This window comes from Pleurodeles waltl, chromosome 6 (genome assembly GCF_031143425.1).
Source record: "Pleurodeles waltl isolate 20211129_DDA chromosome 6, aPleWal1.hap1.20221129, whole genome shotgun sequence".
NCBI lineage: Eukaryota > Metazoa > Chordata > Amphibia > Caudata > Salamandridae > Pleurodeles > Pleurodeles waltl.
The window spans coordinates 849172557-849188539 of NC_090445.1; the positions used below are offsets into that span (position 1 = coordinate 849172557).

A 15983-nucleotide genomic window follows, 5' to 3' on the forward strand; every position below is an offset into this window, starting at 1 on the left:
CTGTTTAAATGTGGGAGGGGGGTCCATATCCCACTGCTTCAGCAACAAAACCAGTAAAAGCTCTCTTTTTTGATATGCGTGAATCATCATATTATATACTGTCACAGATTAATATAATTTTTACACATTTCAAATATACAAGACAGAGTGACTGCAGGTAGCACACAGTTTTCACTCGGCTACAAAGACAGGCTGACAAGCCAGAAGAGAAAGACCATTTTTTGTGTCTTCCCTTCGTCATTTTTCTCTTATTCCCACTGGATGTATTGCTCCTCACCATGGACTCAGTAGTGGCAAACGCAGGGCACAGTTTTTTATGAGTCATTGGTCTAGTAGTCTACTTCTTGGTAGAAAGATGCTTATTCTCACCACAGGACAGATCATTATTTTGTCTTTATGGTTCATAATAAATAAAAAAAATTAAAAGATATATATTTTGGTTGCTATTAACCAAGTTTCTTCTGGGTAGATCCACTGATTAAAGTCTAACAATTTCCAAAAAGATATCTATAGTGCCTTTTGCTAATAAATTAAGAGATCCCTCTAAGGTACATGTTTTACATAACAAGATTACTATCTCATATTAAGGGCCTTATTATTGTTTGAGTTGGTATTTTTGTATGATTATATTATTGTATCCCATTTCCATTGTTACATTCCTTTTTATCCCTCTGTTCTTTTCTTTACTTTTGCTTCTTTTTTTTCTAGTGCTTATAGCTAAAAGCAGGCAAGGTAATCTTTATATAATTTACATATGTTCAAAACGATAAACATCCCATAAATACTTCTGAATCAATTTTATAAACTGCTCAATGTTCAGTCCTCCCGCATGGAAATGTGTGGAGTTAATTCAACGATATCCCAGGATAGCAGTGCAAGTGAGTCTCCTTTCAGAGAAGCGAAAAGATTTCTGTGCTAAATAGCACGTTGTCGTAATGAAGTGATGGGCCCCAATACTAGCAACGCTAGCACGTGTTCTACAAATGGGGCGATTGGTAGTGGGAAACTTTCTTTCGATCTGAACAGGTGTTACTCCCAACACAGGGGGCATTGCAGGTGAAGCAACACAGACAAGGATCCGGAGGTAGCACAAATGGGAGTGGAGAGGCCTTGGGAATGGTCTCCTAGTGGTAATTCAGGACCACTGTCCCTCGTTCTTGATTTCTTGTGCAGTGTTACCATGCTCATGGAGGCACAGCACTGAGGTCTCCCAAGCTGGGGAGCTGGCCGGCGGCGTTTGTCTCAGGTCATCAGCTGCGGCGAGACTTTGGGGACTCTGGGTGTGGCAGTCCTCTCCTTCGGTGCAGTAGGCATGGAGAAGGCTTCAGCCATGCTGATGTCATACCTCAGGCAGAATTACGTGATGAGGGTTACCGATGTGTCACAGGGGGCTCCAGATCACCTGGACAATGCGGTGGTCACGCCCTCCGGCTTCTCTTGGTACTGCGGCATCTGTTGATGCAAAAAATATGGTGATTTGAGTCAGCACTTCGGTGCAGTCGTTCTTGTGTGATATATGCGGGTCACTGTTACGAACTGCGCTGGATTTCTCACCTCTGGATACCGGGTTGGCGAATATACCTGGTCTTCTACAGGTTCTGGATATTCCCAGATAAGGACGACCCCTTCTAGTAGCCACGGTGCCGCTTGACAGGTAACGTCAAAGCAGACGTACCCTCCAGAAGGAGTCCCAGAGGGAAAAAAAACCAAAACTGGGGAAAAACCTCTAACAGGAACTCCTGAAGAAAAATAAGAAAAAACAGGATTTGACAACAGGAACAAAAAATAGGCAAAATTTCTCAAGGCAAAAAGCAGGAACAAAGAACAGGCAAATATCCCAAGGCAAAAGCAGGAACAAAAAACAGGAGCGAAGAGCACAACCAGAAGGAGGTGTTTGCAACGCAAGGTAGAACAAGACTGACTGACTTATATACTGAGGAAAAGGGAAGTGACATCACAGGAAAGGGAAAGAACACCATCTTGAATTGGGAAGAGCCCATAGACCAGAATAGGAAAAAAGAAAGTAGTATAAAAGAAAACTAGAGCATGCTGGGACACAAAACACAAAGAAGACAAGATGGATACAAGCATGGACAGAGACAGGAAGAAAAAGACCCGAAAAAAACCATCACCAAACAAATAGAAGAAAAAAGGGGCTAAAGGTAAGTGTAGTGCGACCGGGAGCAAAATATATGCTTCCCAGGACGCGCAACCAAAAATCGCGGGGAATGTCGCTCCGAGTGTCGGCAGTGTGTTCCAGCAGCGAGGACCGAAAGAGACACCGCATCTAAGCGTGGCGCTACAGTCATGCAGCGTCCTGCTTGACCTTTTTTTACCCCTTTTGGCAGTCAGAATGGGATGGGAGTCATTTCTCGTCCCGAGGCTCCATTGCAGGGGGCAAACCAACAAAACCTTGGAGTTCTTGGTGAGCAGAGGTTGTAGAGGCCGGGTCAGTCCTTCCTCACTGCAGATGCAGCAGGCAGCATGCCACCCCAGCACAACACAGTGCAAAGTGGAAGTCTCTCCTGGCAGCACAGCAAGTAATAGGCAGCAGGCTAACACAGCAAAGCAAACTGGCAAAGTGGTAGTCCCTCCTGGCAGTGTAGCTCCTCGTGATTGAAGAGTCTCCTCAGGACCCCAAAGTGAACTAATATGGTGGGGTTTAGGGTCCAGTAATTATACTCAAAAAGGCCTTTGATGTAAGGGAAATTTCAAAGGAGTTCTCTGAAGTGCACAAGGGTCATTTTCATGCTAGCCCTGTCTGCCAGGCTATCTGTGGGGGTAATAAGTCTTTTGTGTGGAGACAGGACACCACCTTCCCTCTGCCCAGGAAGACCCATCAGTATGCAGATAAATGCAGATGCAGCTGAGTGTCCTATATTTGTAGCTGTCTGGAGAGAATACACATAGTGTACCTCTCACTCAGCCCAGCACAAATGTGTATTCAGAGACAGGGTAAGACACAGAATGGTTAATGTAAGAAAATGCCAACTTTCTAAAAGTGGCATTTTGAGATTTACAATTTAAAATCCGACTTCACCATCATTTGTGATTTTGAGTCCAGAGACACAAAACACCATATTTCTATCTCTTCCAAATTGGAAATTACACTTAGAAGATGTTTTAAGGCCATCCCAATGTTAACCTATGGGCGAGACAGCAGTGAAAAACGAATTTAGGAGTTTTTCACTACCTTGGCATCTTAAACACAAGATGTACATGTGCAACATTTTAAATACACTGGACCCTGCCCTTAGAGCTAACCAGGGTTTACATTAGGGGTGACTTATATGTAATAAAAAGAAAGGTTTGGGCCTGGCAAGTGGGTACAATTGCCAGGTCGAAATGACAGTTTAAAACTGCACATACAGGCTCTGCAGTGGCAGGTCTGAGACATGTTTAAAAGACTAAAATACTGGTTGGCTCACTCAGTTCTTTAGGCTCACAAGTAGCATTTAATTTACAGACCCTGGCACATATAATGCACTTTACTACAAAAGTACAAGTAAATTAAATATGCCTATAGTGGATGAGCCAATGTTACCATGTTTTAGAGTACAGAGCACCTGTACTTTAGCACTGGTCAGCAGTGGAAAAGTGCACAGAATCCTAGAAGCCAGCAAAAATGAGTCTGAAACGCAGGAGGTCAGAGGGCAAAACATTAGCGGAAACCACACCAAGAATGCCAGGTCTAACACTAATTATTTTAATAGCTTGTAAATAGAATGATTCACTTAAATGAGTTCTTTTCTTTAACTTCTTTATGTTTTTAGGTTATTTTATTCTCATTTCTCTAAAACATAAAATCTGATAAAATCACTAAGTTGAAAATTCCATTTGCACAGCTATCATAGATTATGCAATGTACCATCTGTAGATGACACCCACTTATGTGAATTGTCAAATATCTATAATCCATTATTCAGTCATCAACACTAGCTCACTCACTCTTGCTTGCAAATATAATATTCATGTATTTTTCTGTCGAAGTGTGTACATTTCATACAATAATACTAGTTACTTACTCTGTCACTCCATGGTGTAATACAATATTCTCTTACTTTCTTGCCATAAGCTGTGGCAAACATAGAAAGTAATGACTGGACTGCAAAGGTACAATGCAACAAATGGAGTGCAGATATTAGCTTCTAGGGATGAAGTTACAGTCTGGACAACTCACCTGAAAGAAGTTTTCAACATGTTCCCGTGGGGCTTCGTCTTGCATACTTGGGTAAGTGTACTTGCCCATCATGTCATAAATAGATTTCATGATATCCATCATTTCCTATTAGAGAAAGTAGGTATAAAGTGGATGGAAAACAAAACTTATTAAAAGACTTAAACAATTATAATACATAATGTTTAGAAATACTGAGTTTCATTTAGTATTTGGTGGAGATAATAATTCATCATAGCTTCTACAGGATGCCTTTACGCAACTATTTAGGAAGAAACAATTTTAATTACAACTATAAATTTATTTTTCATTGTTTGAAGTACACAAATAGTGAGAAAATTAGTGAGAGAGTACAAGCAAAACACAGCAACAAAGAAAGATTGAGGATAATGGACAGATTAAGATGTGTACAGATAGGAATAGGAATTGTTAGTGGTGATAGAGTGGTATAAATGAGTACTGATTTCAAAGCTGGAAAAGGTGAGATATAGGTGTCACAGCAAATGGTGAGGAAGTAAGAGAAAACGAAGGAAGAACACAAAGAGAGGTGCAGAGAGAACAAAATTGGAGTGACAGTATTCACTCATGTAAAGTGTAAACAATCATAAACGAGCGTTAATCTTGAGCCAAGTGTTGGTTAAAAACAAATGATTAAAATATATATTTACAATGTAAATGTTGCTTTTGATCCAGTTGCATCAGGATGATTTAAAGTTAGAAGAACGTTTTTTTAGCCAAATTATGCAATTTATTCACTTAATAGTACATTTTCCCTAGTTAATACTTTGTGTGCACTACAATACAATATAATGTATTTTTTCAAAAACCTTGCAAGATGCAGTGCTGGACATGTCATTATACCACTATGAAGGGACTTGCTTAAACTGAAGTGAAAGTCCTTTTTCGTTTTTTTATGATCCTATTATAAACTTAGATATCAATGATGAAAAACGGCGGTGTTTATAGTTCCAACTATTCCATCTCAGTTTCTTCTGCTGTGAAAAAGAGGCTGGAGTTTGGTATAGAAGAAGTTGATGACCTGGATTACAGTCTGACAACCCTGATGAACAAGAATTTTGAAGATACAGTGGACTGCAGACCTGCATTCCGTTCTGAGGGAGGAGAACACAGATACAACTTTGGTACTATTCATTTCTAAAAGGGGAGCTGTGAGGGAAAAGTGGGGAGGAGGCAGCATAATTTAGTAGAGGAGGAGCTAGCTTCATTTCGTAGAGACGTACCCTTACAGAGCCCATACTTGACACGTTTTCAGATTGCTTATGAGTGACATTTCCATGGTTTCGATGTACTTATGACTGACATTGGGCTGCCATATGTGCAGCACTTGGAGTGACACTTTTTGGTGAGTAAAACCAAGCAGTGAACTTCATCGAAAGAACGAAATAACAGATTTTACAACTGTTTGAGCAATGAGAGGCAATAAAAATACCATGAAACAAATACATAACTCATGAAATGGAAGGTCACTAACCTACTGCTTCTTTCTCAGATGACAGTACTGTAAAACAACTGTGGCGCCATCATTCATTGTAATTAAGACACACCATGAGAAGGTTTTAAGGGGGCCTGTGGATCCATATCCTTAGCAGAACAAGACACAAATCGTGGATCAACACTATTCAATAAACACCATGGTGTTGTAGATACCAGTGTGTCTCAAAACTTGTTGAAGTTAAGAATAACTTGCCTTTGGTTTTCAGTACCATATGTCTAAAGCTGTAAGGGCAGCCTAGTAGGTTAATCCACATGCTGCACAGATGAGTGAAGTTCAATGCAGAGAGAGTGCATTACTCACCTGATTAGATTGTGCCACCAGATGTGCCTGTAGAGTGTGTGTGTCAGCATGAGCACTTGTCCTGAGTATCTTCCAAGTTGTTCGACTGGGCAGGCGAGCCACCAGGTTGCAACAGAAGGCAGTGCTGATTTAAGAAAGCAGAAGAGCTGCAGACGGTCCAGTTCTGAGCTCTCAGAAAGCTCATCTCTGTCTGCCAGCACAGACCAGAAAGGAAATATCCCTCACACCAGACCCAGACTAGGTAATAAAATAAGCCCGGGCACCAAAATATAAGTGGCCTCCAATAGCAAATCAGCCAACTAAGTGAGTGGCCCACATTTGCAGAGAGGCAATATATAGACAATTTTCAAAGGATGAGAGACTGCATGCATTTATGCGAGATGCGGTGCAAGGTTTGTGGTAATACAAAGGAAATAAACAACAGAACATATCAGACTCAACAGGCCGACAAACAACTAAAAAATCAGCACACTCTCTGTCCTGTCGCACTACCCTTCAGGGACAGAACTGGCAGTGGGCAACTGTTGGAAATTACCATTTTTGCAACGTCACCCCAAACGTTTTGCCTTCCTCCTCCACTTTTTCTGACCTCATTTTTGTTGGCTTTAGGACTCTGAGCATTTTTTCACTGCTAACCAGTTCTAAAGTGCTTGTGTTCTCTACTTAAAGTGTGATAACATTGACTTATCCACAACTGGCATAATCAATTTACTTATAAGTCCCTAGTAACGTAAAGTACTTGTGCCTAGGGTCTGTAAATTAATGCTACTAGTGAGCATGCAGCACTGACTGTGCCACCCACTTAAGCAGCACTTTCAACATGTCTCAGGCCTGCCATTGCAGAGCCTGTGTGTGCAGTTTTAAACTGCTATGTTGCCATGGCAAGTTAATCTTCTTGTCAGGCCCAAACTTTCTTTGTTAATACATAAAGTCACCCTTAAAGTAAGCCCTGGACAGCCCCAAGGAGAGGGTGCAGTGTCTTCAAAGAGTTGGACATGTACTTTTACATTTTACATGTCCAGTTAGTGAAAATAACAAGTTTGTTTTTCCCTACTGCAAGGCCTATCTCTCCCATAGGTTAACCCTGGGTTTGGCTTATTACATTTTATAAGTGTAATTTCCAATTGGGAAGAGATGGGACCACCACATTTGGTGTCTCTGGAATCACCACTTAAAAACACAACTTATGGTGAAGTTGGTTTGTAAATTGCAATTATGAAAATGCCACTTTTAGAAAGTTGGCATTTTTTAAATTACACCATTCAGTGTGTTCTGTCTGTCTCTGGAATACAAGTCTGGGGTGGGTGACAGATGGCTTCCTGCATTTCATGTAGAGAGACACACACAAAGAAAGGGCAGGTGTGACTGACTGGGCACTTGCATGCTGATGGGTCATCCTGAGCAGGATAGGAGGGGGGACTGACACTTCACACCTGAAAGGGCTGTGTCTTGCCCTCACATGAAGGCTGTAGTTAGTCTGGAGCCAGGGAAGGAAAAGAGGACTTCTATGCACTTCAAAGCCCTTCTTTGAAGTCACCCCCACTTCAAAGGCACCACTGGGCATAGTTACCGGACTTCTGGATCCACCAAATCAGTACACTGCTGGACCAGTGATAAACTCTGGCAGGAAGAAAGACTTCTGGGCTGCTTCAAGGGCCACCACTCCGGGCTACTGCTCTGGAACAACTGCTGTCCTGCTACCTGATGCTCTCTGCCCTACTGAGGAAGGTCTGGTCCCATCTTAATTGAACCCAGAGTGAGTCCAAGGGCTTGCTGGGTTGCCTCCTGTTCTTCTGAAGTCTCAGGGACCCATCATCACCCACACCACCTGGACTTTGCTTGCTGCAAGTCTTACACTGCCAAACGGTGCCAGTCCAGTCCTGTGCCCGTGGAAGTGGGTACAAAGTGCTGCATCTGCCAGAACATGCGCACTGTCACCGTTGCGCCTATCAGAACCACTGGATCACCTACTGCGAGATTGGGATTGATGCGTCAGCACTGTTGCAGGGGATGGACCAGTGGATCAAACTCAGAACCACTGCATCACATCCAGAACCACTGCTTCAAAACCAACACTTGGAGAAGATAGACGCATCGCCCCTCCAGCATGAATTAGACCGGCACATCACTTTTGGAACCATCACACTTGGAACCGAAGCTTTGCTCAACGGAACCAACGCATCGTTGCAGCGGCATGGAGAAATCCGGCTGAACACCCCAACTGTGTGGGGATCGTCAATGCATGTCATGCTGTGACAATGATTACAGTACTTTTGCTCAGCTGGTCCTGCGTGGGTCCTGTAGCTGGCTTGCACAGGCAGCCTGAACTCTTAACGTTTTCCCAGTCAAGTGTGACCAGGTATTGTTTCTAAGCGCTATTTTCACATTATTATTTTAAAATTAATTTCTCGACTTACACTTATTGTATTTTGTCATTTTGGTCTTGTTTTATTTATAAAGTAATGATCTATTTTTCTAACTTGGTGTGAAGTCTATTTGTGGTGTTTTCACTGTTATTGTTTGAATTGTTGCACAAATACTTTACACATTGCCTCTTAAGTTAAGCCTGACTGCTCTGTGCAAGCTACCAAAGGGTGAGCACAGGTTAGCTTACGGTGTGTATCTGACGAATTTACGCCCAATAGCCCTTCTCCCCTATGCGGCCAAAATCCTGGAAAAACATCTTAATAAAGAATTGGTTGATTTCCTGTCTGCCTCTAAGGGCTTAGACAGCTCGCAACATGGTTTTCGGAAATCCCACAGCACTGAATCAGCTCTCATTGCATCATCTGACACCATACGCAGATTGGTGGATAAGGGCCAGGGGGTCTTTCTGGTGCTATTGGACCTGTCGGCAGCTTTTGACACCATTGCTCCTCACATCCTGCTAGACCGTCTTTATCAGGTAGGCATTAGAGACCAGGCTCTTAAGCTGATTGAATCTTTTCTATCAGACAGGTGGGCCACAGTTAGTAGTGGCGACTTTAGATCCCCTGCCTATCTTTTGCCGTGTGGGGTCCCTCAGGGCTCTTCGTTAAGCCCAACGCTATTTAACGTGTACGTGGCACCGCTGGCAGAGCTGGTTCGCTCTTTCGGCTTTATTCCTACTTCATATGCAGACGATACTCAAATTATCATCCCTATTAATAAAGATCTGGAAGAAGTGGCCATCCGCTTCAACGCCTGTATGACAGCAGTGAATCATTGGATGAAGACCAACTGGTTGAAACTCAATTGTGAAAAAACTGAGATTTTGTGCTTTGGAATTGGAAGGGAACATTGGTCTTCTAGCTGGTGGCCTGAAGAATGTGGAACTCTTCCTGTACCACGGTCTACCTCAAGAAACTTAGGATTAGTGTTTGACGATCAATTGTCATTCAAACCTCAGGTCAATCAGATAATCAAGACCTGTATGTGGACTATGAAGAAATTAAAAAAAATATTTCCTTTTATTCCACAAACCTGCAGAACTACCGCCATTTTGGCTTTAGTCATTTCCAGATTGGACTATGGGAATGCGCTTTTGCTCAATCTGGATAAAGAATCTTTGAACAAGCTACAGTTGATGCAGAACACTGCTGCTAGGCTTTTATTAAAATTGCCTCGCGGGGCCTCTGCTAAGAGGTGCCTTAGAGATCTACACTGGCTTCCGGTAATCCAGCGGCTCTCTTTTAAGGCTCTCTGCATCACCCACAAGGCTGTCCATGGGATTGGGCCTAAGGCTTTAACCACCAAGCTGCAATGGTACAGGCCTAATCGGCTGTTGCGTTCGGCCTGTGCCTATCGAATTCAAACATCCCGCACCAAGAAAGTAAAATGGGGAGACAGAGCATTTACCATTGCGGCTGCTAAAATCTGGAACTCTTTACCATTGGACATAAGGCAAGAACATAACTATCTAATATTTAGGAGACTGGTCAAGACCTGGCTTTTTTCGCAATAAGTCTGGTAGTCGCCTTGTTAAGTCGACTCGCCTCACCCAGTTAGCGCTTCGATGCCCTTGGGCCGGAATGCGCTTTATAAATACTCAATACATACATACATATCTGACTTGCCCTGACTAGGATTGTGGTTCCTGTTTGGACAGGGTTCATACCTCTGCCAATCAGAAACCCAATTTCTAACAGCAAGTCAAAGAAAAAGAATGTTCTTAGCTGCAGTCTGCCACTTTTCATGCTGTGGGTGTTTAGCAAGGTACGGGGGAATGCATTTATTTAAGGATGCAGTAGGCAAAGTTTTTTGCAATATTCGGAAATAACCAGTAAAACCCGGAGCACCAGACCTACAAGCAGCCAAAATAAATCAGCCCACAGACTGACCTGCACAGCTACCTCTCGGGTCTGTACTGCAAAGGCAGCGGGCCTGCAATGATCAAGGAAGCTGCCGTCCACCATATCATATACTCTATAAATGTTTTACCAGGTATGGGAGATGTCGACTGCATATAAGCTTGTTGCACCAAAGTATGTTTAGCAGAGATACCAGCTATAAAACACATTGCACCAAACCGAACGCGCCCACAAAGAGGCAAAACAAATCAGCCCAAACTGTGACCTATCACACACAGCCTTTGGGGACATTAGCGGGCGGTGAGGCATGGAAAAAGAAAGCTGCCTGCAGGCACTGCAAAGGTGATCTGCAGCAATCAGTCCGTTCGTTTGAGCTTGCTGCAGACCGCTGCGGCACTTTGGTGTAATATCGGGGAAATCATCAGTAAAAGCCAGTGCACCCAACAGGCCTAGAAACAGCCAAAATAAATCACCCCATGCACTGACCTGCACAGCTACCTCTCGTAACTGAACTGCGCCGCAATGAAAACGGAAGCTGCAGTTCACCGCCTGTGTCAGAGGCCAATCAACACACTGCGTCGTTGCATTGTCTGGCATCTTATAGTGTAAAGATGGACGAGTACGTGTATTGGGGATGGAGTTTTAGTAGACTGTGGCGCAGAAAGTGCTTTGCAATGAGGACGGCCTGTGAGGAGACTAGTACAGGTTCATTTCCACGAGATTTGCCGCGAGGAGTCAGGGGACCGCAGTTACTTCCATCAAGGACTCACCGTGGATGTTTTAAAATTGTTGTACATTAACAGCAATGTTACATTTATTTTTATTGTGTGTCTTACCAGTTCTGATATGTGTACAAGTAATGGCATCAACACGTTGAATGCGTCATTTAGAAAGGGATCCAGTTTTGCAATCTCCACTAAAAAAGTCAGAAATACGTTTTCTCCTGGCGATTGTACGTCTAACAACTGAATTTTAGTCACTTCTGATGGTTATTCACTTCTGCTTTGTTTTGCTCACACCTTCCCCCATCCTAAAAGGATAATAATCGTACAGCAGATATACCCCTGTAATTCGTGACATACTCAAATAGCACTCAGACTTCAGGATTCTATCACATATGATCCAACAACCACAGAGTTAAATCTACTGCACATGAAGTTTAAATTAAGGTAACACTGGCAAAAATCCCCCTTTCTTTTAATGTGAGTTCTTCAATTAAGCTTCCACTCTGTCAGTACCCAACCTTTTATCATTTAAGTTATTTTCAACTAATGGTCAGAATTTAGAAACTGTACTTGCTACCTAAGAAACTGACTAACAAGGCTGAGAGACACAAATGTGGCAGTGAGGCATTTGAGAAAGAGTATGGTGGTGGGGAGGGAGATCCAAGAACAACCGAATATGGCCATATGAGCACACATAGGCGGTCATTCTGACCCTGGCGGTTGAAAACTGCCAGGGCAGAGTGCCGCGGAAGCACTGCCAACAGGCTGGCGGTGCTTCATGGGCAATTCTGACCGCGGCGGTAAAGCCGCGGTCAGAAAAGGGCAACCGGCGGTTTTCCGCCGGTTTACCCCTGCCCCAAAAAATCCTCCATGGCGGCGCTGCTCGCAGCACCGCCATGGGGATTCCGACCCCCTTCCCACCATCCTGGTCCTGGCGGTAAAAACCGCCAGGAACAGGATGGCGGGAACGGGTGTTGTGGGGTCCCTGGGGGCCCCTGCATTGCCCATGCCACAGGCATGGGCAGTGGCCCCCTAACAGGGCCCCATAATGATTTTCAGTGTCTGCCTAGCAGACACTGAAAATCGCGACGGGTGCCACTGCACCCGTCGCACACCAGCAACTCCGCCGGCTCCATTCGGAGCCGGCTTCATCGCTGCTGGGGCTTTCCCGCTGGGCGGGCGGGCGGCCTTTTGGCGGTCGCCCGGCCGCCCAGCGGGAAAGTCAGAATGACCGCCGCGTTCATTTGACCGCGGTGCGGTCTTCTGGCGGTCTCCGCCCGGCGGGCGGCACCCGCCGGGGTCGGAATGACCCCCATAGTGCCCTCAAAGTAGGACACCTGTTATAGCACATCTGGCTTCAGAAAACGCATATATATATATATATATATATATATATATATATATATATATATATATATACTGTATTAATCTTACTGACTATTTTGCATAAAAACTTCTGTTTGTGAATGACATTAATCTTTGCCCTGCTTTGTTCAGTACTCGCAGCAAAGTGTTTCTTCCGATGGACTCGTCCTGAACCTCCCTCGCCAGGAACCCATCTCCCAGAACATGAGGATCTTCCATTGGCACTTAGAGGAGAAGTGAATCAACTTCAAACTACTCACCCACACCTCCAAGGCCCTTCACAACATCAGACCAGCCTACCTAAACCATTGCATCTCATTCCATAACCTCGCCAGACCCCTCTGCTCTGCCACAATCCCACGCATCTGGAAAACCACCGCTGGGGGGAGATCTTTTGCCTACCTTGCAGCTAAGAGCTGCCCACGCACCTCAGGCAAAGCCCATCACTCACCATCTTCAAGAAGAACCTCAAGACATGGCTCTGCGAATGAGGCCCAGACCCACCCCCTGCGCCTTGAGATGGGTGAGTAGTTGCGCTTTATAAAAACTGATTGGTTTGTGAATTGATTATCATTGCCAAGTAGTGTTATTTTTTATCTAATTGGCTTGTGTATGCTAGTAGATACATACCACATGCATAATGTCAATAATGAAACTACGAAGACCATAATGCAAAGGGCTCATGGATCAGATGAAGGTGTCACATGCTTTTGGGCTTGGAGCTCTAAGTCAATCATTTGAGTGATACAGGCCTCTTTTCAGTCACTTTCTGATCTGGAAAATATATGTGTTTCACTGAGTGGTAGGTAAATAATATGGAAGTACATAACAAGAACTGAAACAAGCTAACTTTACAGGGCAGTTAAAAAATGTATGTCTCTGTTAAGCATTCGATTCTTAATGTTTTGCATTCTTCTGATATTGTTCCATGCACCAGTTCTTCATTTTAATTCACTGTTGATGAGGCTTAATTTGACACATACCTCTTTAGTAATGCAGCCATCTTTGTTTAAATCATACAAGTTGAAGGCCCAGTTTAGTTTGTCGTCTATGCTTCCTCTGAGTATTACAGATAATCCGGACACAAAATCCTGCCACAGGAATTGAAACAAACAACCGTTAGAATTTTAAAACAATATGGACATCAAAATAGAGGAGGTTGTTTATTCTGTTTCCATATATAGTGATGTAATAGCAGGGGTGGCCCCTTCGATATGGCAAAGGAGCGTCTCCCCACTAGCTGTGCCAGAAGCAGAAAAATAAAACAATAGTTTTCTGTTGTTTGATTTTTCTGCTTTTGGCACAGCAGTGCAGGGAGGGGTGGGGCTGGGCCACGAGAGGTGGGAAGGGGGGAGGAGGGTAGAGTGCACTAAGTGCGCAAGTGTGTTTGGATGGCCATCTGAGGCCGACCACACACACATGCGCACTTAGGTTTCTCCAGCCCAACTGTGTTTAACAGCCGGGCCGGAGAAACTGCACAGACCCCAGGCCTGTGTCTGAGCGGCAGTCACTGCCACTCAGACCAATCCTGGTGATGCTTTCATGCAAGGTTTTGCATGAAAGCAGCACCTTGATTGCTGGGGAGCCTGTTATGGTGTCCCAGCAATGAATGCTGGGACACCAGAAGAGGATTGAGGCGGCATGTGGCAGCGGCGGAGACCGAAAGAGGAAAGGTATTTTTTAAAATTATTTTTTATTTCCCTCCCAGCACCCCCATGTCCCCCCTGTCCCTCCATCCCTCCCCCACACCTCCCCTTGAGATTTGCGGCAGCTGCCGCTGTGTAATAGGCATATTTTGAATGTTGGAGCTCTTGTCCCTGGCCAAGTTACGGCAAAACCACCATGAAACTTCTGCATGTAATTCATAAACAATCCAGCAGAACTTGTGTCCTAACAGATATGAATAAGTTGGAGTACATTTTGAGTAGCTCAAGTGTTTACAGCAAGCTTGCTGAGTACTTCACATAGAATGCTGCCTGTCACAGACTGTACTGCAGTGTGATAATCAAGCGGCCATTTTATGTGTTACCTTGACAGAGACAGTCCACACTTCTGTGCTTGTATTTGACCTTCTTTGTTCATTTTCATATTTAAACACCATCTTCAAATTGCCTGCTGCACAAATTGAAGATCAGCTTTTCTGTTGTGCTATCTGACATCCTATTTCATTGTATAATATTTTATCTAAAGCTGGGATGTAATATCAGCCATTTTGTGACATTTTCCGTTGCTGGGCTGAGTGATGTCAGGGTTGGCATTGTAATCCAGCAAATGGAGTGATGCCTAGCTTACACCCCGCAAAACTGGAGTCATTTGAGATGTACACCTGAAGAAACAGAGACTTCCTTGCCTTGAAAGCCTTGTACAGAGATCAAGTGACTAATGAACTATACTGCTACAACATAAATTTCACTAAAATGGGGCAAATATTTGAATCATAGCATGCATCATGGCAATGGGATGCCTTAGTATTGATAATAAACAGTTATTTGAAGATTGAAAGGGGATTTCTCAATTTAAAGACAGGCCATCCTAGTATCCTAATACAAATCCCAGATGTGACTGAACCATGTTCCTTCGGTGACAAAATGTTTAATTTCGCAGTACTGGGACATGTGGCAGGTGTAATTTTCTTTCACCTTCTACTGTACCTTATCATTCCTTGAAGTACAGCTTGTAGATTTGTATGTTGAATTGAAAGCTTTTGTGACAATGATGGAGAAACAAGGCTTCAATATATATTTTTATTAGAATACAACTCTTAGTTATGAACCATGAAGAATAGGACAAATATTTTAAGCTTCAGAGTGACAATAAAATCCATCAAAAAAATTGGAGCATAGATTATAGCAGTAAAGTCAATATTTAAGAAATGTTCTGAATCCATCTTCTAAACCTAGTACTGCACATTTTCTTAAGTAGAAAAAAACATTTGTAATGCAAGTAGCCATCTGTATTTATCTCTCAGCATCTTTAATTCCATTTTAGGAGTTATTTTTCCAGTGGGTGAAACTACTATACATGGAACCCCTGGCACAGGTGAAAGTAAATGGAGGGTAAATGCATGCTTGAACTTCAGCTAGGCACTCGCCAAGGTTGTCCCTTGACACCGCTGATTTTCGCCCTGGTCCTTAAGCCGCTTGCAGGTTGTGTCAGACAGGACTCCTTGGTCTGCAGTGGACTGATCAATGGAGGGACAAAATCTAATTACACGCTGATGACAATTGTAACAGACCCATTCAATACACAAAATAGACTGATGCAGATTATATCCACCTTTGGCCGCCATTCTGGCTACACTATAAACTGGAAGAAGTATTTTATTTATCTCTGGATGTCACAACTGCCGCGGGATTGTGAGACTACCATAGTTACAGATGGGTTTTGACATCTGAGTATGTACATAACGGCTGACCCAAACTTGCTCCTAAAGAAAAATCTCTCAAAGCCTCTAGATAGGCTGAAGTGTGGTGTTTGACAGTGTAGGTCTTTACCCTTATCGCTCCTCAGCAGAGCAACACTTTTAAAATGATGTTCTTTCCCCACTTTCTTTATGTGTTACAAAACACCACCTACCTACGTCAGAGCCAGTAATGGGGAAGTTAGAACAC

General features: G+C 43.5%; 1 protein-coding gene across 4 annotated transcripts in view; it reads right to left on the reverse strand.

Moving 5' to 3' along the window:
* The window catches only part of KCNIP2 (potassium voltage-gated channel interacting protein 2), a 1298474-nt gene that overhangs the window by 50353 nt on the left and 1232138 nt on the right, over positions 1 to 15983 (reverse strand). For all 4 annotated transcript variants that reach the window (XM_069239572.1, XM_069239574.1, XM_069239573.1 and 1 more), the window contains 2 exons: positions 13356 to 13463; positions 4181 to 4285 (listed from right to left, as the gene is read on the reverse strand). In XM_069239572.1, the coding sequence (XP_069095673.1) occupies positions 4181 to 4285; positions 13356 to 13463 (213 nt within the window). The remainder of the gene's footprint in view (positions 1 to 4180; positions 4286 to 13355; positions 13464 to 15983) is intronic.